The sequence below is a fragment of the Canis lupus genome, chromosome 20 (genome assembly GCF_003254725.2).
Source record: "Canis lupus dingo isolate Sandy chromosome 20, ASM325472v2, whole genome shotgun sequence".
NCBI lineage: Eukaryota > Metazoa > Chordata > Mammalia > Carnivora > Canidae > Canis > Canis lupus.
Window position 1 is genome coordinate 51600473 of NC_064262.1, and position 22722 is coordinate 51623194.

The 22722-nt window shown below is 39.5% G+C and overlaps 1 protein-coding gene, 1 long non-coding RNA gene and 1 pseudogene across 3 annotated transcripts in view; 2 read left to right on the top strand and 1 right to left on the bottom strand.

Annotated features, from left to right (window-relative positions):
* The first annotated feature begins 246 nt into the window (after positions 1-246).
* LOC112666475 (uncharacterized) lies at positions 247-12242 on the top strand. The gene is made up of 3 exons (XR_003140867.3): positions 247-681; positions 7013-7123; positions 10807-12242. It is a non-coding gene; the product is annotated as an uncharacterized LOC112666475 (long non-coding RNA).
* ZNF177 (zinc finger protein 177) overlaps positions 7495-22722 on the bottom strand; it is a 29565-nt gene continuing 14337 nt past the window's right edge. Inside the window, exons 2-6 of one of the 2 annotated variants that reach the window (XM_035702772.2) lie at positions 12198-12283; positions 11488-11614; positions 10937-11029; positions 10384-10466; positions 7495-9842 (exon numbers count right to left, since the gene is read on the bottom strand). In XM_035702772.2, coding sequence (XP_035558665.1) covers positions 8736-9842; positions 10384-10466; positions 10937-11029; positions 11488-11614; positions 12198-12230 — 1443 coding nt within the window. In that variant the 5' untranslated portion in view covers positions 12231-12283 and the 3' untranslated portion in view covers positions 7495-8735. The remainder of the gene's footprint in view (positions 9843-10383; positions 10467-10936; positions 11030-11487; positions 11615-12197; positions 12284-22722) is intronic. The other variant, XM_049098163.1, reaches the window with a different exon arrangement.
* Positions 17166-18894, top strand: LOC112663849 (hsc70-interacting protein-like; annotated as a pseudogene).

Genomic DNA, 22722 nt, shown 5'->3' on the forward strand with positions numbered 1-22722 from the left:
TTCCCAAAGCCGGCCTGCGCAGAGCCACAGCCGAAGCGAAACCGCGCCATAGGCGGAAAAGACGTTGGCGCGTGCGTGACGCCACTTCCGCTTCCTGCCTGAGGCCGGAAGGGGCGGGGCACCGCTTTCCGGTGGAGTCTCTAGTCCTACCACCTCAGGCGGGAAAGTTCTGGTTTCCTTCGGTGTGGATGTGGGTGGGCTGGTCTGGGACTGGCGCGGGTGGGGCCTGGAATGGAGCGGGGTGGGGAGCGGGCCGCCTGGGTGGCTCGGCGGTTGAGCGTCTGTCTGCCTTCGGCCCAGGGCGTGACCGTGGAGACCCTGGACCGAGTCCCGCGTGGGGCTCCCTGCGGGGAGCCTGCTTCTCCCTCTGCCTGTGTCTGTGCCATTGTCTGTGTCTCTCATGAATAAATAAAATCTTTAAAAAAAATACAAGGAATGGAGCGGGCCGGAGAGGTAGGTGGCTGGAATGGGGAACACACCCAGTGCCCGTTAGGAATGCGGAGTATTTAAGCTGGAAGGGCGAGCGCGCAGGTGGGCGAGCACCCCGCAGCAGGCAGGGAAGGCTGCGGCCCCTCCTCCCCTCGTTCCTGGAGCCCTTAGACGAGTCTCCCGTGCTTGACATTCTCGCCAGTCCTGAAAGTGGTCTAGCTTCTCTCTATTTGGGCGCCATGCTAAACTCCAGTAAGTGACTCCTTTGGATGTTCAGTTAATGGTTTTCTGCACATATCCTTGCCACCCCTTCTAGTGTGTAATTGTCTTTGTATTTTTATTTTTGAAATAGCACTAATAGACCAGGAATTCTTCACTTCTCAGGAATACATCTGAAGTGTCTCCAGTAGTCATGTTTGCTGCGATTTTCAGTGGACGGTTTTTGTGAAATTAATAAGGGTGTTTAAACCCTGATTTGATATTATTTTTTAAAAATATTTTATGTGACAGAGTCAGAGGGCACAAGTGGAGGGAATAACAGAGGGAGGGAGAGGGAGAAGCAGGCTCCCTACTGAGCAGAGAGCCAGATGTGGGGCTTGATCCCAGGACCCTAGGATCATGACCTGAGACAAAGGTAGATGCTCAACTGACTGAGCCACCAGGTGCCCCTAAACCCGGATTTTAAGAAATTTTATTAAGATAAGATGTTCATGTGCATTATCAAATATATCTTATGGGATCTATTAAATTGATAACTTTTGCTACATTAATATTTCATCTGTTGCTGTACAAAATACTAAATTTATGTAGCCAAAAATTGTTTTTTAAAAATGTTTCTTGCCTTGCCTTTAAATGTCTTCAAACTGTGTACACTGAATTTGCTTCTTACATTAAAGACATTTTTTAAAAAGTTAAAAACATAAAGACATTTAAATCTTTACTCCTCATAGAGTTTACTTCATGTGCTGTGAAGTAGTGGATCAATTATTTTATTTTTTATTTTATTTATTATTTTATTTTATTTTATTTTATTTTATTTATTTTTTATTTTATTTTATTTTATTTTATTTTATTTTATTTATTATTATTTTTTAATTATTTTATTTCCTCCAGAAAAGATGGGCCAGTTGTACCACTTACCAGTAAACTTTTGACCTGGTCATGTGAAATTACATCTATATTAAATAAATTCCTATATGTGCCGGTATAAATTTCTAGACTCTTATGTGTCAGTAATACTAATGCCATATCATAACTTTTAAAAAATTATAATAGCTCTAGTATGTAGTGTTAAAAAATATAATGACGGCTAACATATATTGGACCTTACTGCTCTAGGTGCTTCAGAGACACATTTTTTTATGCTTCTAATGATGCAGCTATACCATGGGGGGTTTTTGTGTTATTTTGGAACAGCTTTATTGAGCTATAATTCACAAAACCTACAATTTGTGCATTTGAAACTTTAATATTCAACGTGTGTGTGTATGCTTTTTAAAATTTCAGAGTTGGGCAACTAGCACAATTTTAGAACCATTTTTGTCCCTCCAGAAGAACTCTTTGGCTGTCATAATCCCATTTCCCTCCTCTCTTAATGTGTATCCATGAATTATTTTCTGATTCTATGGATTTGCCTTGTCTGAACATTTCATGTAAATGAAATCATAAAATCCTCTGCCAATAACTTTTCACTTAGCATGTTTTCTTTTTTTTTTTTAAGGATTTTATTTATTCATGAGACACACATCCACACACACAGAGGCAGAGACACAGGCAGAGGGAGAAGCAGTCTCCATGCAGGAAGCCCCACGTGGGACTCGATCCCGGAACTCCAGGATCACGCCCTGAGCCACCCAGGGATCCCACTTAGCATGTTTTCAAGGTTCATATGTGCTGTAGTGCATATCATTCTTTTTTATTGCTGAATGATACTCCATTGTATGAATATACTACATGTTATTTTCGTATTTATCAGTTGATGCACATTTGGGTTGTTAACACTTTGTGGGTATTACGAATAATGCTGCTCTGAACATTCATTTATTTTTGTGTGTGTGCATATTTTAATCTTTCCTGGGTATTGTATTAGCCAGAGTTCTCCAAAGAAATAGAACATATAACCCTGAACTTTATGGTAAACCCAGAAACATCTATTATACACACACACATATAATGGACATAACATACATTATTTGTATTTATACACACACAACACGACTTTTATATAAGGAACCACTTATGTGGCCATGGAGGCTGAGATGTCTCACAATCTACCATCCCCAGTTGAGAGACCTATGAAAGCAGGTGGTGCCATTCAAACACCTGAGAGCAAGGCTGCCAAAGGTGTAAATTTCCGTCTGTCTCAGAGCTCGAGAACCAGGAGTACCAAGAGCAGGAGATCACTATCCCAATTCAACAATCAGACAATAAAAGAACTCAATCTTCTGCTTTTTTATTCCATTCACACTCTTAAATCCAATTGGATGATGTCCACCCATGCTGGGGAAGGTGATATGCTATGTTCAGTCTATTGATTCAAATGATAATCTCCTGAAACATGCTCACAGACACCCAGATGTTACATTTAACCAGATATCTAGGTATTCCATGACATAGTCTAGTTGACACATAAAATTAATTACCACAGGTATCTACCTAGGAGTGGAATTGCTGGACCATATAGTAATTATGTATTTGACACTTTGAAGGACTACCAGACTTTTCCAAAGTGGCTGCACCATTTTACATTCTACCCATCAATGTAAGAGTTATTTCCCAATATCACTTGTTAATTTTTGTTTTTATATATTAGCTATCCTAAGTGGTGAGAAGGGGTATCTCCTTGTGATTTGGGTTTGCAATTTTCTACTGACCACTGATGTTGAGGGCTAGTATCTTTTCTTATATTTGTTGCTATTTGTTTGTCCATGGAGAAATGTATCTCCAAATCTCTTGTCCATTTAAAAATTGCATTATTTGTCTTTTTAGTATTGACTAGCAAGATTTCTTTGTATATTCTGTATTGAAGTTCCTTTTTGCATTATGAATTGCAAATATTTTCTCCCATTCCATGAGTTGTCTTTCACTTTCTTGATGTGTCCTTTGGAGTACAAAAGCATTTTAATGTTGATAACTGATCTCTGAAGATACAAAAGATCTTAATTTTGATAAGGTACAATCTGTTTTTTGATTGCAAGGTGCTTTCGGTATCACGTCTAAGAAAACCATTGCCAAATTCAATGTCATGAAGCATTCCTCTTATGCTTTCTTTTAGGAATTTTGCAATTTTGTTTCAATGGTTCATCTTTGTTCCATTAGTTTTTGTATACAGTATAAAGAGAGGGAAAGCATTAACATTCCAGTGCTTCATCACATATGGTTAGCAGTGCTGTTTGCACAGTCCAGGAACTCTTAACTGCTCTTTACTCAGTTAATACCAAAAGATAGATATAGTTATTTGTTCTCAATTTTTGAAACAGGCAAAATTAAATTATGAAGAGAAGCAGTAGAAATAAGCACCTTTTTTTATTAGTTATGTTTATATAAGTTTCAAATCATGAAGGCCAGTTTTATTTTTTTTTTAATAAAATAATTTTTTATTGGTGTTCAATTTACCAACATACAGAATAACACCCAGTGCTCATCCCATCAAGTGTCCCCCTCAGTGCCCGTCACCCACTCACCCCCACCCCCCGCCCTCCTCCCCTTCCACCACCCCTAGTTCGTTTCCCAGAGTTAGGAGTCTTTATGTTCTGTCTCCCTTTCTGATATTTCCCACACATTTCTTCTCCCTTCCCTTATATTCCCTTTCACTATTTTTTATATTCCCCAAATGAATGAGAACATACACTGTTTGTCCTTCTCCGATTGACTTACTTCACTCAGCATAATACCAGTTCCATCCACGTTGAAGCAAATGGTGGGTATTTGTCGTTTCTAATGGCTGAGTAATATTCCATTGTATACATAAACCACATCTTCTTTATCCATTCATCTTTCGATGGACACCGAGGCTCCTTCCACAGTTTGGCTATTGTGGACATTGCTGCTATAAACATCGGGGTGCAGGTGTCCTGGCGTTTCATTGCATCTGAATCTTTGGGGTAAATCCCCAACAGTGCAATTGCTGGGCCGTAGGGCAGGTCTATTTTTAACTCTTTGAGGAACCTCCACACAGTTTTCCAGAGTGACTGCACCAGCTCACATTCCCACCAACAATGCAAGAGGGTTCCCCTTTCTCCGCATCCTCTCCAACATTTGTTGTTTCCTGCCTTGTTAATTTTCCCCATTCTCACTGGTGTGAGGTGGTATCTCATTGTGGTTTTGATTTGTATTTCCCTGATGGCCAGTGATGTGGAGCATTTTTCCATGTGCCTGTTGGCCATGTCTATGTCTTCCTCTGTGAGATTTCTCTTCATGTCTTTTGCCCATTTCATGATGGGATTGTTTGTTTCTTTGGTGTTGAGTTTAATAAGTTCTTTATAGATCTGGGAACCTAGCCCTTTATCTGATACATCATTTGCAAATATCTTCTCCCATTCTGTAGGTTGTCTTTTAGTTTTGTTGACTGTATCCTTTGCTGTGCAAAAGCTTCTTATCTTGATGAAGTCCCAATAGTTCATTTTTGCTTTTGTTTCTTTTGCCTTCGTGGATGTATCTTGCAAGAAGTTACTGTGGCCAAGTTCAAAAAGGGTGTTGCCTGTGTTCTCCTCTAGGATTTTGATGGAATCTTGTCTCACATTTAGATCTTTCATCCATTTTGAGTTTTTCTTTGTGTATGGTGTAAGAGAATGGTCTAGTTTCATTCTTCTGCATGTGGATGTCCAATTTTCCCAGCACCATTTATTGAAGAGACTGTCTTTCTTCCAATGGATAGTCTTTCCTCTGAAGGCCAGTTTTAACACATACTGAGCCATATTAATTATTCTAAGTGTCCACAGAATCACATTTTATCAAGGAATAAAGGCAAAGACCTTTAAATTTATTTTTCATCATTATCAGGGCATTTGTGCTTAAGATGGGATATTTTAGGGTAATGGGTACAATAGCTATGGGAAATTTAGACATGACTACAATTGCAGGGAAGTACACCTGTTTTCCTCTATTTTAATTATTTTTTATTGATTATAGGAGAAGTAATGTTTAAATTTAGTGGGGTTCTTAGATATAGCCATAATTTGAACCCTGGTATTGATTACAATTTTGAAGCCTTGTCAATTAGTATAGTTTAGCAAAGTTAAGTTTAATTTAGAACTTACATTGTGGAGGCACAAAAGCACTGGTGCCACTCTTATCTTTTTGATAAGTAAATATTTTCATATATAAGTTGTTACATTTTTATATATATGATAATTATATGTAAAAATTTTTATGTAAGTTTTAAACTTGAATACATAAACTAGGTTTTCAACTGGCCCAAATTATGGATCTTTTTAAAATATAGTTTTGTGTGTATATTTATAATTTACATATATACATTATGTTAAATATTACATATGTATATAACTTACTTTACCTTTTATTTTCTTCACTATATATATGGGTTTATTTTTCATTATTGTCTTTTTTTGAGATTTTATTTATTTGTTCATGAGAGACACAAAGAGAGAGGCAGAGACACAGAGGGAGAAGCAGGCTCCTTGCAGGGAACCTGATGTGGGACTCAATCCCAGGACTGGGATCATGCCCTGAGCCAAAGGTAGATGCTCAACTTCTGATCCACGCAGGCACCCCTCATTATTGTTTTTAAATCAGTAAGCAACTGAAGACTAACATATTTCTTAGACCCAACGAATATTTGATACATAAAATTTAAAGTTCTCGTTCTTTGGGAAGGGAGGGATTACTTGGTAATCCTGCTGCTATACTTTTTTTCTTTTGGTCTCTTATCTTTCCCCATTTTTTTTTTTTTTTTTACATATTTACCTATAAGTTCCTGATTATCCTGAGTGGCCCTTTGCTATGGCCTCTATTTCTAGACTGTCCCTTTCAACCGCAGAGGGACTACAGTCTCTTTTCAAGAGAGCAGTATAGGGGAATCCCAATTTTATAACATTTGGTTTTCAAGAAGATGCTCTTAGAAGTTGATAGGTAGTGGCACTCAAGAGAGCCCATGCTCATTGACCAGGAGACAAACTTTATTGAGTTGAGAAACCTCCTGAGCTTTCTTTTTTTTTTTTTTTATAGATAAGATCTTTATTTTATTTTATTTTATTTTAATTTTTATTTATTTATGATAGTCACACAGAGAGAAAGAGAGAGAGGCAGAGACACAGGCAGAGGGAGAAGCAGGCTCCATGCACCGGGAGCCCGATGTGGGATTCGATCCCGGGTCTCCGGGATCGCGCCCTGGGCCAAAGGCAGGCGCCAAACCGCTGCGCCACCCAGGGATCCCCCTCCTGAGCTTTCTTAGGGGGAGCAGGGAAAAAAATGTTCTTACTCTTTTCCCTCTTTCATTAAACATTTATCTCATTCATGGGTGAGATCCCTCATATCCCACCAGATTGGCAGAGGAACAAATCATGACAGAAATGAAGCAAGGAACAACAGAGACATATGTGAGGGCTGCTGTTGTCTTTGGCAGGGAAGGGTGCTGAGGACCTCCTGATCTCTTCGTCCTCCATAGGAGATGTACTGGCTGAGGAGATCCCCCTTTGGTGTTTCAGGGACCACCACCACATAGTGCTGAGGAAAGGTAAGTTGTTTCTGGTTGTCCTTACATACTGGTAAGGAGAAAATGTTATCGGCTAGGTCAATAATTCACATTAATACCAAGTGAATTATAACATTATTAGGGAAGAAAAATGGGCACTATTTAAGAATGAAAGGACAGGGGCACCTGGGTGGCTCAGTCAGTTAAGCATCTGCCTTGGGCTAAGGGTCCTGGGATCAAGCCCTTTAACAGGTTCCCAGCTCAGTGGGGGTGGGGGGTCTGCTTCTCCCTCTCCCCCTGCTTGTGCACTCTCTGTCTCTCAAATAAATAAATCTTTATTTTTTTAATTTTAATTGTTATTTTTTATAAATAAATCTTTAAATAAAGAATGAAAGGACAATTTATCAGAAATATAAAATGACAACATTTATATGCTTCTAGCTATAGTGACTCAAGGTAAAACAAATGAGAATTAAAAAAAAAAAACAATCTGACCATCCACAGTAATAGTGACACATCTTAACATACCGCTTTCAATAAAGGACAAATGAAAGAAGGTTTGTAATGATACAAATTTTAAGAACAGTAAGATCATCCATCAGACACAATGAGAACTGATTATACCAAATAATTACAGAACAGGCATTGTTTTCAACCATACTTAAAGGATTCACAAAACTTGACCACATATGAGAGATTATCAGTTAACTGAAATCCCTTGTAACAGAATCTTCCCTCCAGAGTGGTTTGCATCAGTTAAGGAGTTTATTTTTCTCTTGTTACATGAAGCCCAGAAATAAGCAACACAGAGTTGGTACAACCAAATAATACTGTATGTCCCTGTTGTATAATCAGTAGCTTCTGACTATGATCCTCTTGGTCTGTTTTCTAGGAGAGAAAATGAGATGAGACCACAGGGCAAATGGTGAAGCAAAAATGCCAGACAAGACACTCCCATTGCCATGGGCTTCTTTAGAGCCCACAAGCAGTCACCTTTGCCTGTTTCTCACTGAACAGAGCCAGTGGCTCATGGGCATTCACAGCGGCAAAGAAAGTTGAGACCTTAAAAAATTGTCCACACTGCCAACTTAAACACAGTTGTAGTTTTGTTACTTTTAGGAAAGGGAGGGAGGAATGGATCGAAGATACTTGTATCTGAGACCACAATCAAGTCTCCAACAATTTTCTGTTTGAATAATGTCATACAGAATCTGTATCATGAAGAACATACATTTGTGTATAATGTAATTAAATTAGGAATCTATAAAAAATAACTAAAATATGTAGAGTCTGCACATTAAAAAATACATTTCTAAATAGCCTATAGGTCCAAGACATCTTGATGATGATTGGACAACATTTAGTACTAAATTCATGGTAAAAATATTATTTATCAAAACTTTTGTGATGTAGATTAAGTGCCATATAACTTTTAATACTCATCGGTTAACAGACTTTCAGGATGAAACATTCACTGATAAAAGACAATCACAGAACGGTAACATTTGTAAGATTGGTCCCAGGGTAGCATAAGTCAAAAATTGTGCCTGCAGGCTTTCTATATTAGTCACAACAGGGCTGCTCTCCAGTGTGAGTTCTAAAATGAAGAATGAGTTGTGAAGGCCTAGTTAAGGCTTTCTTCTAGTCATTTCATTCATACTTTCTGCCCAGTATGTATTCGTTTGTGCATTATAAGATTAGTGCTGGTGCTGAATGCCTTCCCACACTGAACACACTGATAGGGCTTCTCTCCTGTGTGAGTTCTCACATGTACTCTTAAGCAGGAAGAATTCCTAAAGGCCTTCCCACATTCTTTACACTCATAGGTTTTCTCTCCAGTGTGAGTTCTCTTGTGCACAATGAGGTAAGAGCCTGTGCTGAAGGATTTTCCACACTGACTACACTCATAAGGTTTCTCTCCAGTGTGAGACCGTGTATGTTTCTTAAGGGATGACTGGTCAATGAAGGCTTTCCCACAGTCACTGCATTCATAGGGCTTCTCTCCAGTGTGGGTTCTCATATGCTTCTGAAGGGATGAAGGAACAGTGAAAGCCTTGCCACATTCCTTACAGTCATAGGGTTTCTCTCCAGTGTGAGTCCTTTTGTGCACATTAAGATGAGAGCTCTGGCTGAAGGATTTTCCACAGTGATTACACTCATAAGGTTTCTCTCCAGTGTGAGATCTCACATGCTTTTTAAGGGAGGACTGAAAAATGAAGGCTTTCCCACAGTCACTACATTCGTAAGGCTTCTCTCCGGCATGAGGTCTCACACATTTCTGAAGGGACAAGGGGCTGGCGAACACCTTCCCATGCTCATTACATTCTGAGCTTTCCTCCATGGTACACATTGTTTTGTGGACACTATGGGAAGCTCTTTCTCCATAATCACTGCAATCACAGAGTTCCTCTCCAGTAGGTATTTGCACATGTACTGAAAAGGAAGGATGTAAGCTGAAGGACATAAGACACTGACTACACGTGTGAAATTTCTCTCCTGTGAGAGTCCTTAAGTGTTTCCTAAGGGATCCCTCTTGGTTGAAAGATTTGCCATGATCATTAAATTCAAGAGCTTTCTCTCCACTGTGAGTACTTACATGACTGCTAAGAGTTGAGGGATGGCCAAGGTCTTTCCCATATTCTTTATATTTGTAGCATTTCTCTCTCTCACAATATCTTGTACACGTAAAGCGATAGTTCTTTCTGAAGAATTTTCCACAATGATCAAATTCCAAGGGTTTCTTACCAGGTTGAGTTAGTGCCTGCAGAGCAAGGAGTAAGTGGTGACTAAAGACCTTATCACTTTCTTTATACTCATGAGAATTCTTCATGTGCAATCTGCCATACATAGGAAGTACATGATTACAACTGACATTTTTACTATTTTCGTGGTATGTATGTGATTTTTTTTTTTTCCTATTAGAGAGAGAGGGGGGCAGAGACAAAGGCAGAGGGAGAAGCAGGTTCCTCGCAGGGAGCCTGATGTAGGACTCGATCCGGGGACTCCAGGATCATGCCCTGGGCTGAAGGCAGACGCTAAACCACTGACCCACCCAACCATCCCTGGAATCACATTTAAATAATGTTTACTTTTTGGTATTCTTTGTGAGGCAGAAAGTGTTGGGCTTGGTTTAGAGATTTCCCTAATTTTATGAGATTCAGGAAGACTCTCCTGAAACAGCTTCCTGGTGAGCAAATGCCACGCTTCACTGCCTCCCCTCATTTGGAAGCTGGTGCTTTAACTCAATGGCATTCACAGACTTCTACTGTAAAAAAACAGGAATTATTCCTACTGAATCTTACCGTTTTTATGCCATTGCAAGTTTTTTCCCCAGGAACATTCTGCATAGGAATTCCATCTTTTGATTTCAGTTGTATATTCCAATCTGAAATTGAAAATTTTTATAACTATTGGGATAAAAAATAGGGATAACAGAAAAAAGGAGGTAGGCACCCTATGGATTTGTTTTCAGTAACATTAAATACAGAAGGGAAATGATGAAAGAGAAGATGTAACGTGTGATGAGAGGAACTGTTCTAGGAATGTGGCTCTGGGAGAAGATGACAATGATAGGAACAAGCAATGGAAATGGGAAAGGATTCTGAAGGTTTGAGATACTAGAGTGTATTACCTGGAAAGTAAAGTAGGGAGAATGGAACAAAAAGTATTCAAGGAAATATCAAATTGAAAGTGGAATTAAAACAGCCTTTTCTCTGAAACCACAGGAAAATGTGAATGAATGGCAAGATGGAAAGCTCAAGTAATGGCCTCTTTATCCCAAAACCGACGCTCCCAAATGGATCATCCCTCACCATGGCTCCTCCATGTAATGACTCCTTTTTGCCTGGGGCTCACCTGTACAGGCACTTTGGACAATTCCCCCCTCCTCTGGACCCAGTGCTTCCTGCTCCACCTCCGTGATCAGACTGTGTTTGCAGAGAGGATACCCTGCTCATGGAGAAAGATGTGTGAGGTGGAGGAACTGTGAAGGAGATAAGAAATCTGTCCACAAAACTGATTCCAATACTTTGATACTGAGGAAGATAGGCAAATACAACTTCAGGAGTGACCCAAGAATCAGATCTTTTACAAGGTCCCCAAAACAGGTATCTACGTATCTGTTCACAGATATACCTATGTATGCCCTGTTCATAGAGAACTGACCCTTGAAATCCAAGCCCAAGAGCAGAAACATATGGCAAATTACCTAAATCTTGTAATAATAATGAAAAATGAAATCAGTCGATTTTTTACAGGAAGCCATAAGACTGCTCTACAAGGACAGGCGCCATTCATTTTATGTTTGTCATGTATTACCATTCTTTTCACAAATCCTAGAACATGGTATGTCAGGAAGGACTGTCTGCTGCATGAAGAAATGAGAAAATTAATGAGGCCAATCTTACCCAGAGAGGCTAGGTTCCTAAAGTTCTCCAGCATCACATCTCTGTACAGGATTTTCTGAGCATGGTCCAGCAGTGCCCACTCCTCCTGAGAGAAGTCCACCACCACTTCCTCAAAGGTCACGGAATCCTGAAACATCACAAACATTCTGGCTCAGCCAAGGCTCATTTCCAACAATGTAGCAAAGGAATGGTAGGGGAGGCTGCCAGCAATGGGGAAGGAGACCAACACATAGATTTCATTATCTGAACCAAGGCTCAGTTCTTTCACTCTCCCTGCCTGGACCATCTCATCCAGACTCATGTTTTTAGTAGCTTGTCTAATACATGGTTTATCTGATCTTTCCACCACTAGGTTTCGAGGCCTCTTCCAGTCTTAGTCAAGACCAAGTATAGATTGACTGTACTACAGGATGAGAAAAATACTTGAAAAATGAATGGATGATTTTCCTAGTGAAAAAAATCTCTTTTCCTTCATAGCATCCAGCAGAATATGGAACAAATACTTAACCTGGAGGAAGATCTGGAAAAAAAGAAATCAACAAATATTATAGTAATAGAAGCCTGTCTTAGGGATTCTTTGTCTCATTCTAAGAACCCCAAAGAACTGGGGAAGCCTGAGGCCAGCTCAGTTGAAGCTGTGGGTCATGGGCAAGAGATGTGTCCTTTGGGAACAGCAATGTTTTTTGGAAACAGAATAATTTCCTCAGTACCTGTGACCAGGTTGTCAGCAATCTGGCAGCCATTCTTCCTCTTGTATGTCTCCCGCCTTACCAGACAAGGTTCTGAGCAAGCAGACCTAGAGAAGAAAGAAGCCAGGAGAGTCCAGGCTTGACAAATATTCACCACTTACAACCTAGAAGCTTCCTCATACTAGCTTCAGACAGACCACACTCACACACATACACATGCACACATACATACCCACTGTATAGTACACTGTTCGGATTTTATCTCCCTATCCAAGAACAGCTAGGAATTAGAAATATAAGATGCACTTATTTTTAGTTTTTGAACTTTTTTCTAGACGGAACTACTAAAAATGTCTACAATCAATAGGCATTGTGAAGAGCAATGAGCCACTCTCCTACCAATATGCCTCTATTTTTTTTTTAATTTTTATTTATTTATGATAGTCACACAGAGAGAGAGAGAGAGGCAGAGACACAGGCAGAGGGAGAAGCAGGCTCCATGCACCGGGAGCCCGACGTGGGATTCGATCCCGGATCTCCAGGATCGCGCCCTGGGCCAAAGGCAGGCGCCAAACCGCTGCGCCACCCAGGGATCCCCCAATATGCCTCTAAATGTCAGTAGTCTTCCCATAAAAGAAATCAGGACCCTTTTGAGAAATAGCTCAGTCCAGTGTAGAACATGAAATGTTCAAGCTGAGTTTGGAACATCTTATAACAGAAAGCAAGAGACCCAGCAAAGGCTAATGGGGTTGTGTCAAAAAGACATGGAGAAAATTTTTTTAAAAGAGTTCCCCTCTTAGGATGGAACAATTTGATAAATAATGGCTGCAGTCTGTTGAAATCATCAAATCGAAACAAAATCATGAATTCATAATGATATTTAAAAAAAAAACCCTAATGGTCAGAATTGGAGGAGGCCAGGATATCAGCTTCTGATTCTGAAAATTCTATAAGGAAAAAATCAAGCATATATCCCTATTGTGTGAGTTAAAGTTCTTTACAGAAGAATCATACAAGCTTTACAAGAAGCTTCATTTATTATAAAGAAAAATGCTAGAGTCAGAAAGTAACCATTTTGCAACCACTAGTAAATTAATGGGTCATGGCAACAATTAACAGTTAATAAATTATTAGGTGAAAAATGAATGGAGATGTTTAAGTGTTATGTTTTATTTTAAAGAAAAGAAGGATGGTGTGAATATGATGAATTTCCACAGACTCTTCACCATTAAAATTGTCTTTCTCTCTCTCCTGCATTCCATCTGTTTCAGCAACAATGTTGAGAACAATATATTCAAGGGAAAATAGATGTCATGACCCTTTCCTCCTATATACTTCAAAGTAACACAGGAACTTGGACATTCTCTAACATAACCACAATGATCAAAATCAGGAATGTTTAACATGGATTTAATATTTATTATTATTATTATTATTATTATTATTATTATGTAACATATATTCCATATGCAGAATTTCACTAACTGGTCCAATAATGTCCTTTATAGCAATCCCTTTGTAAATCTCTCACATGGGACCATGCCCTCTAACCATAGTTCTTTACTCTCCTTTAATCTGGACCTGTCCCTCAGCCCTTCTTCATCTTTCAAGATACAAAGAGTCCAGATCAGATGTTTCACAGACTCCACCCACCTCAATTTTGGCTTGCCTGATATTTTCTCATGATTAGATTCAGAAAGTTCGTTTTTGGATGAAGGATTGTACAAGTGATGCATGTCCTTCTCATGTGCCACATCAGGAGGCACATGATCCAGTCTGTTTCATTACTGGTGATAACTTTGATCATGTGGTTAAGGTGGCATGCCACAGGTTTTTCTATTAAGTAATCATTTTATCCTTTTGTAATTAACAAGGAATCTTATTGACTAAGGGATAAATGAAGACTGTATTAATAAGCTGGGTAACTTTATAAGAGAAGAATCAAGCTGATACTAGAACCAACTGATAAATCTTATTATCACAAAGTAGGTATCTGGATCGCACAAAAGTTCTGATATGATGTAAGAAGAAACAGCACCATCTGTGAAGTACTTTTGCCAAAAATTCTGACAAATCCTTTCATGTAATTAGTTTATAGAAGAGAAGGAAGAGGAGAGACTGAGAGGTTAAAATGACATCATGAAGATGTAAGCAGTCAAACCCAATCTGGGGGACAGAGAGGAAGGGAATACTGTTACCCGCAAAGAGACTGGTTAAGAGACATAAGAACCCACTGCAGTGTGTGGGCGTGGGCCTTCAATCTCCATTCAGACAACACCAATGGTAAAAACATATTATGAGGCATTTTAGGGGAACTGAACACAGACTGGGTATTCGAGGATACTGGTAAAGAGAAAAGCAGCCCGACATCCAGGAGCTGCCCTGGTACTATCAGCCAGATCTGCAAATTCTACCCTTGAACATAAGCAAGTTCACAGAACAGCGACAGCAGACAGGGCCACTCTATGACTGTGACATGCTAAGACAAAAATAAGACCATTCTGCAATCATGTCTGAACACAAACAAAAGATAAACATTATCTAGAACTCCAAAGTAACCAAACATCCCCTCTTTCTGGCCAACATGAGCCACTGCTGCTGCTTTATCAATTATAGCTCCCCCTGTGGTGTAGTTTCCTCCTTCTAGGTAAACTTTACTGATAAGCCTAATCACAGAATTACTCTCACTTCCTGACATCTAACCCAGAACTCTCCCCCAAAAGCACCTGGCATGAGCCCACACCCTGTAACTTGTCCCATAGTATCCAAAGCTGTGCACTCACCTTGCTACAAGGAGTGACAAACTGAACTACATGTGTGGCTCAATCTGTTTAGCCAAAGATCACTGAAAATATCCAGAAATAGCATTCATTTAGGGGATATGATAACGGTATTGTGATAATGCTAAGAACTTCCTGTTAATTGCCTTCTTAGTCTCTTTCTTTTTTTTTTTTTAAGATTTTTTAATTTTTTTTAAGATTTTATTTATTTATGAGACACACGCACATGCACACACACACACACACACACACACACACAGACAGAGAGGCAGAGACACAGGCAGAGGGAGAAGCAGGCTCCACGCAGGGAGCCCAACGTGGGACTTCATTCCAGATCTCCAGGATCAGGCCCTGGGTTGAAGGTGGCACTAAACCGCTGAGCCACCCGGGCTGTCCCGCCTTCTTAGTCTCTTAAACTGCAACAGTTCTCCCTTCCTTGTTTAAGCCCCAAACTCGGTTAGGTCATTGTGTCCTCACGATGCCCTTTCCTTTTAGAGATACAACTCAAACTATGGGTGAAATGATATGATATCTGATATTTATTTTTATGTGCCCTAGGAAAACAAAACTCAGGGAACAGTAAACAAGAAGAACAGATGAATTAAGAATGGCAAAGCAGGGGTAATCACTGAAGCTGAGTGATGGGTACAGGGAGATTTCATCATTGCTCTCTTGATTCCTGAGTATGTTTCAAAGTCCATAATTAGGAGTTTTAAAAAGAAAAGAAAAAAAAACAACCTTTCATACAGAAAGGGACAGCAAGGATGTGCACCTGTCCAGAACTTGGCAACAGATACAGTAGAAAAAGAAAACTTTAGGTTTCAGTCCAAATTCACATTATTTGTGTAGTGCAAAAAAACCTCAAGAGTAATTTCACTTAAAGAGGGTCCTAAATGCACCTGCACCCCGATGTTTATAGCAGCAATGTCCACAATAGCTAAACTGTGGAAGGAGCCTTGGTGTCCATCGAAAGATGAATGGATAAAGAAAATGTGGTTTATGTATACAATGGAATATTACTCAGCCATTAGAAACGACAAATAACCACCACTTGCTTCGATGTGGATGGAACTGGAGGGTATTATGCTGAGTGAAAGAAGTCAATCGGAGAAGGACAAACATTATATGGTCTCATTCATTTGGGGAATATAAAAAATAGCGAAAGGGAATAAAGGGGAAAGGAGAAAATGTGAGTGGGAAATATCAGAGAGGGAGACAGAACATGAGAGATTCCTAACTCTGGGAAGTGAACAAGGGGTGGTAGAAAGGGAGATGGGCGGGGGGTGGGGGTGACTGGGTAATGGGCACTGAGGGGGGCACCTGATGGGATGAGCATTGGGTGTTATGCTATATGTTGGCGAATTGAACACCAATAAAAAATAAATTAGAAAATAAAAAATAAATAAATAAATAAATAGGGTCCTAAATGGCATTGCCACACTAACTGCAATTAGTATCAACAAATGGATCTATCTCGGAAAAAAAAAAAAAACTCAATTTCAAGCCACGTCTCAAAGAATTCCCACATATAAAGTTTCAAGTAAATGGTGGGTGGGGGGCTGGCTGGCTCAGTTGGAAGAGTGTACGACTCTTGACCTCGGGGTTGTGAGTTTGAGTCCTATATTGGGTGTAGAGATTACTTAAATAAATTTTTTACATGTTCCAAGTAAATTGAGGAAGTCACGGTTTAAAGATTATAAAATGCAAATATACAATGTGCCAGGAGTGAGAAGCAGCCAAAACAAGCAGCAGTGGATAAAAGCAAAAAACACAACTTCAGATATTAGACTTTTTAGACAGAGAATACAAAAAACTACTTAACAGACTTAAGAGAAACTCAGATGAATACGGAATAAGACACTATAAGATGGTCAAGTGGTTTAAAAAAACTAACATGACTTTTGGAAATCAAAAATACACTCATTAAGTCAGACACTCAATGCAAAGTTCCAACCAGATTAGAACTTTGTTAGTACCATTTGATGAAGAACTAGCTACTGATTTCCTAGTATGAGTAAAGGACACTAACCTTTGGATTCTGAAAGCAAAATAAATTCCAAGCTGAATGAATGAAAAGAAACCCACATCTAGATTCATTGTAATTTTTTCTTCTTCAGTGTTTACTTTTCCCCCATAATCTTAAAAGCAGCCAGGGGGGAAAATCATCTAAAAAGGAAAAACAAGCTATGGCTCAGTTCCAACAGCAACAATGGATGTCAGACAAGAATGGGATAATACCCTCAGTGTGCTGAGGAAAAAATAACTATCAACCTAAAATCCCAAATCTAGTTGAAATATCTTTGTTAGTTTAAGAGTGACTTTATGAAATCAAGCCTCAATCTAGCCAAGCTTCTAGACTAGCGACTTTTAACAGGAAATAGAGATAAATGTGTTAAACACCAAGAAGCAGCAATCAGCCAAACCTATAATACAGAACATTTTATTTTTTTTAAAAGATTTTTATTTATTTATTCATAGAGACAGAGAGAGAGAGGCAGAGACACAGGCAGAGGGAGAAGCAGGCTCCATGCAGAGAGCCCAACGTGGGACTCGATCCAGGGTCTCAGGATCACACCCTGGGCTGCAGGCGGCGCCAAACCGCTGCGCCACCGGGGCTGCCCAATACAGAACATTGTAAAGACAAATGACTTAGTCTCTCTAATAAGTCCATTTTTTGTTAACGAATTAATAAAAAAAGGAAAAAAAGAAAGGGAGGAGATGAACTCCTTCCACATGGCCATGCTGAGCTAGCACCCATGCCTGGAATCGGGCAGCAACCTCAGCTGCGCCTGCCGCCTTCCACTGCCTCTGGACCACAGAACCCCGCAAAGTGAGCGAGCTTCGGGCTTTTCTCAAAATGTAGAAGCAGGATCCGAGCATCAGCAGACTGAGGAAATGTGCTTCCTGTGGAAGTGGTTGGAGAGCATGAGGGTTAAAATACCACCTGCTACTCATAAAACTAAATCAGAAGACAATATCAAGGAAGAAAAAACAGTAAGAAGGCGGAGGAAAACATAAAGACAGACGAACCATCAAGTGAGGAAAGTGATCTAGAAATGGACAATGAAGGTGTGATTGAACCAGATACTGATGCCCTTCAAGAAATGGGAGATGAAATGTAGAGATAACCACAGAAATGATGGATCAGGCAAATGACAAAAAAAGTGGCTGCCATTGATGCCCCAAATGATGGTGAACTACAGAAAGCCACTGCCTCGCACACAGATACCATCAAACTGAATCCTGGCTTGACCATTCTGTATGCCAAGAGAGCTAGTGCCTTCATCAAATTACAGAAGCCAAATGCTGCCATTCGAGACTGTGACAGAGCTATTGAAATAAACCCTGATTCAACTCAGCCTTACAAGTGGTGAGGGAAAGCACAGAGACTTCTGGGTCATTGGGAAGAAGCAGTACACGATATTGCCCTTGCTTGTAAATTGGATTATGAAGATGCTAGTGCAATGCTGAAAGAAGTTCAAACGAGGGCCCAGGAAATTGCTGAACATGGAAGTATGAGCAAAATCGTGAAGAGTGAGACATCAAAGAAAGAATAGAAAGGGTTAAGAAGACCCGGGAAGAACATGAGAGAGCCCCAAGGGAGGAAGAAGCCAGAAGATAATCAGGAGCTCAGTATGGCTCTTTCCCAGGTGGCTTTCCTGGGGGAATGCCTATTAATTTTTCTGGAGGAATGCCTGGAAAGGTAGGGCAAGACACCTGGAATGGCAGGAATCCCTGGGCTCAATGAAATTCTTACTGACCCAGAGGTTCTTACAGCCATGCAGGATCCAGAAGTTGTGGTAGCCTTCCAGGATGTAGCACAGAACCCAGCAAATATGTCAAAATATCAGAGCAACCCAAAGGTTATGAATCTTATCAGTAAATTGTCAGCCAAATTTGGAGGTCAAGCATAATGCCCTTCCGACAAAGAAAAGCCCTTGCTGAAGGAAAAGCAACTTTGATCACCTAATGGAGGTCGCATTAATACAAACCAGTGTACCTCTGACCTTCTCACGAAGAAAGCTGAGGTGATGTGAAGAGAATCCCTATATCCCTCTGCCCCACATGCAACTGAAACATTCTACAGTGGTTTGCCATTATAGTATTCAGTTAGATAATGTTTTCCTGCTAGGAGTTACAAACTTTAAACATTTTTAAACCTCAAGAATATTTAAAAACATGAAAAGAGTGTGCTGGTCCCTAAAAAAACGGGGTGGGGGTAGGAGATGGAAACAGAAACTTAAGAGAGTAGGGCACTGGGTGGCTCAAGTCAGTTAAGCATGTGCCTTCAGCTCAGGTCATGATTCCGGGTCCTGGGATTGAGCTCTGAGCCCCGTGTCAGGCTCCCTGCTCTGGGGGGAGCCAGCTTCTCCCTCTTTCTCTGCCCTTCCCTTGCTTGGGCTCATTCTCTCTAAAAAATAAAATATTTTTTTAAAAAAGGCAACACAGGACTAAATTCAAAAATAAAAATGATATACTATATACTAGGCAAATATTAGCCAAAATGGTTTGATTTCTCTTTCTTTCTTTCTTTCTTTCTTTCTTTCTTTCTTTCTTTCTTTCTCTCTCTCTCTCTCTCTTCTTTCTTCTTTTCTTTCTTTCTTTCTTCTTTCTTTCTTTCTTTCTTTCTTTCTTTCTCTTTCTTTCTTTCTTTCTTTCTTTCTCTTTCTTTCTTTCTTTCTTTCTTTCTTTCTTTCTTTCTTTATATATATATATATATATTATTTTTTAATGTAGGCTCCATGCCCAGAGCAGAGCCCAGCAGGGGGTCTGATCTCACAACCTTTGAGATCAAGACCTGAGCTGAAATCAAGAGCTGGATGCTCAATCAACTGAGCCACCCAGGAACCCCTGATTTCACACATTTTAAAAACAAAAGGCATTATGAAAGGCAACTACATTAGGATACAAGGTTCAATTCACTAGGAAGATACAAAGATTCTGAAGTTGTATAGTCTCATAAAAGCTAACAGAATTAAAGGAGAAATAGACAAATCACCATCAGTGTGAAAGAATTTAACACACTACTGTCAGTGATGCAGAGATCAGAGGGAAAAAAATGAGGACATAAAGATTTGATTAGGGCAGCCGGGATGGCTCAGCGGTTTAGCGCCACCTTCAGTCCAGGACGTGATCCTGAAGACCCACGACCGAGTCCAATGTCCGGCTCCCTACATGGAGCCTGCTTCTCTCTCTGCCTGTGTCTCTGCCTCCCTCTCTCTGTGTGTCTCTCATGAATAAATAAAATCTTAAAAAAAATAAAGATTTGAATAGTAAAATGAACAAGCTTCACCTAAAACACAAACACTACACTCAATAAATGGAGAATACACATTTTTTCAAACACATGTGGAGTGTTTTTTGTTTTAGATTTTATTTTTTTATTCATGAGAGACACAGAGAGGCAGAGACACAGGCAGAGGGAGAAGCAGGCTCCAGGCTGGGAGCCCGATGTGGGACTCAATCCCGGGACCCCGGGATCACACCCTGAGCCAAAAGCAGATGCTCAACTGCTGAGCCACCCAGGCATCCCCACATGTGGAGTGTTTACAAAAACTAGCTCTTTTCCTATAACATGCAGCTAGTCTTAAAGCTTTCAACTTTAGCATATGTGCTGCCAAAGCGAGCAATGGTTTTAAAGCTTTCAATGGATTTATATACAGCTATGTTCCTTGACAAAGTAAAATTCAGCCAAAAAAAGAAAACTATTATGTTGAGCCATATGACACTGCCATTTCAACAGGTAAAAAAGCGGTGCAAAGTTAGCAGGTTCATATGGTTCGATCTAATATTAAAAGCCATACATGTGGAGTTTAGAGAACATCTTTATGAATAACTCATGAATAAAATATATAATTATTCCAATTAAATCGGAAATTAGAAAATACACAATACTATGATTATCAATCAATTCTAAGTAGCAAAACTTGTAAGCTGCAGCTAAAGTGGAACTTAGGGAAAAAAGTAACCTTCATATGCTTACATTAGAAAAAAATGAAGTTAAAAATTAATCTAAGTTTCCAGTTTAAGAATTTAGAGGAGGGATCCCTGGGTGGCGCAGTGGTTTGGCGCCTGCCTTTGGCCCAGGGCGCGATCCTGGAGACCCGGGATCGAATCCCACGTCAGGCTCTCGGTGCATGGAGCCTGCTTCTCCCTCTGCCTATGTCTCTGCCTCTCTCTCTCTGTGACTATCATAAATAAATAAAAATTAAAAAAAAAAAGAATTTAGAGGAAAAAAAATCCCAAACTAAAAGAAAAAAAGTTGAAGGAAGAAAAGATAGAAAAAAAATGAACTAGAAAACAAAAAGTAGAGGGCCTGAGTAGCACAGTAGGTTAAGCAGACAATAACCCTTAGTTTCAGCTCAGGTTGGGATATTGGGGTCCTGGAATTGAGCCCTGGGTCAGGCTCCACACTGAGCACAGAGTCTGCTTGAGATTCTCTCTCTCCCCTCTCCCCTCCCACTTGTGCACTGTCTCTAAAATAAATAATTAAATCTTAAAAACCAAAAAGTAGAAGTTAATCAAGCAAAAAAAAATTTTTGGTCCTCTGAAATTAATAAAATAGGAAAATGTTATTTGAAAAAAAGAAGGGAGAAAGGAAGGCTCAAAGAAAATTAAGAACCCCCCCTACACACAATTATAGATGCTACAGAGATTAAACACAAAAGATATGATTAACTTTATGCCAACCAAGCTCAAAACTCACAGGAAACAGATCAATTTCTTGAAAAATAAAACTCAGAAAAAAATGCCTCTACAGAAATAAACTGAGTAATGCTAAGATTACAAAAAATGAACTTGGTGGTGATGGATGCACAACATTGTGAATGTGATTAATGACACAAAATTGTATATTTAAAATGCTTATAATGGCAAATTTTATGTTTTTAAATATATGTATATAACACACGTACATGTGTTACACGTTATACACACATATGCATAACATATACACATTTACGTGTATACAACACACACGCACATATGTGTTGTTATGTAAATGTATGACATATACACACGTGTAGGACATATATACACATACGTGTGTACACAGCATATATAAAATATATATGTATTTTCCCCCCTAAGTAGGCTCCCCTCAGAGCATGGAGCCTGAGATCAAGACCTGAACCAACATCGAGAGTCAGACACCCAAACAACTGAGCCACCAGGTGCCCCTTATGTTATGTATATTTCATCACAATAAAAAAAAGCTGAAAAAACCCCGAAATAATCTGGGCTGTTGCTGACCTTCTCAGAGAGATTTCAGGCATCCCCAGCCCCAATAACTTACTGCCTGGATAGATATCTTAAACAAAATAAAATATAAAACAAAAGAAAAAAAAAAAAGAGCTAGGCACTTAAATTTCCTCACTAGGGATCCCTGGGTGGCTCAGCAGTTTAGCGTGATCCTGGAGACCCAGGATCGAGTCCCACGTTGGGCACCCTGCACGGAGCCTGCTTCTCCCTCTGTGTCTCTGCCTCCCTCTCTCTGTGTCTCTCATGAATAAATAAAATCTATAAATAAATAAATAAGCAAGCAAACAAACAAATAAATAAATAAATAAATTTTCTCACAAAGAAAATACCAGGCTTGGGTTGTTGGTTCTGCCATTCAGAGGAGAAAACTCCAACCTGACTCAAAAATTTCCAGTGATCAGACACACTTATGAAGACTGGCTATGTCACATGTTTGTATATCACTATATTAGTAGAGATAATAACTTTCTGAATCTGTAAAGTTATATACTTTATATAGAGTTATA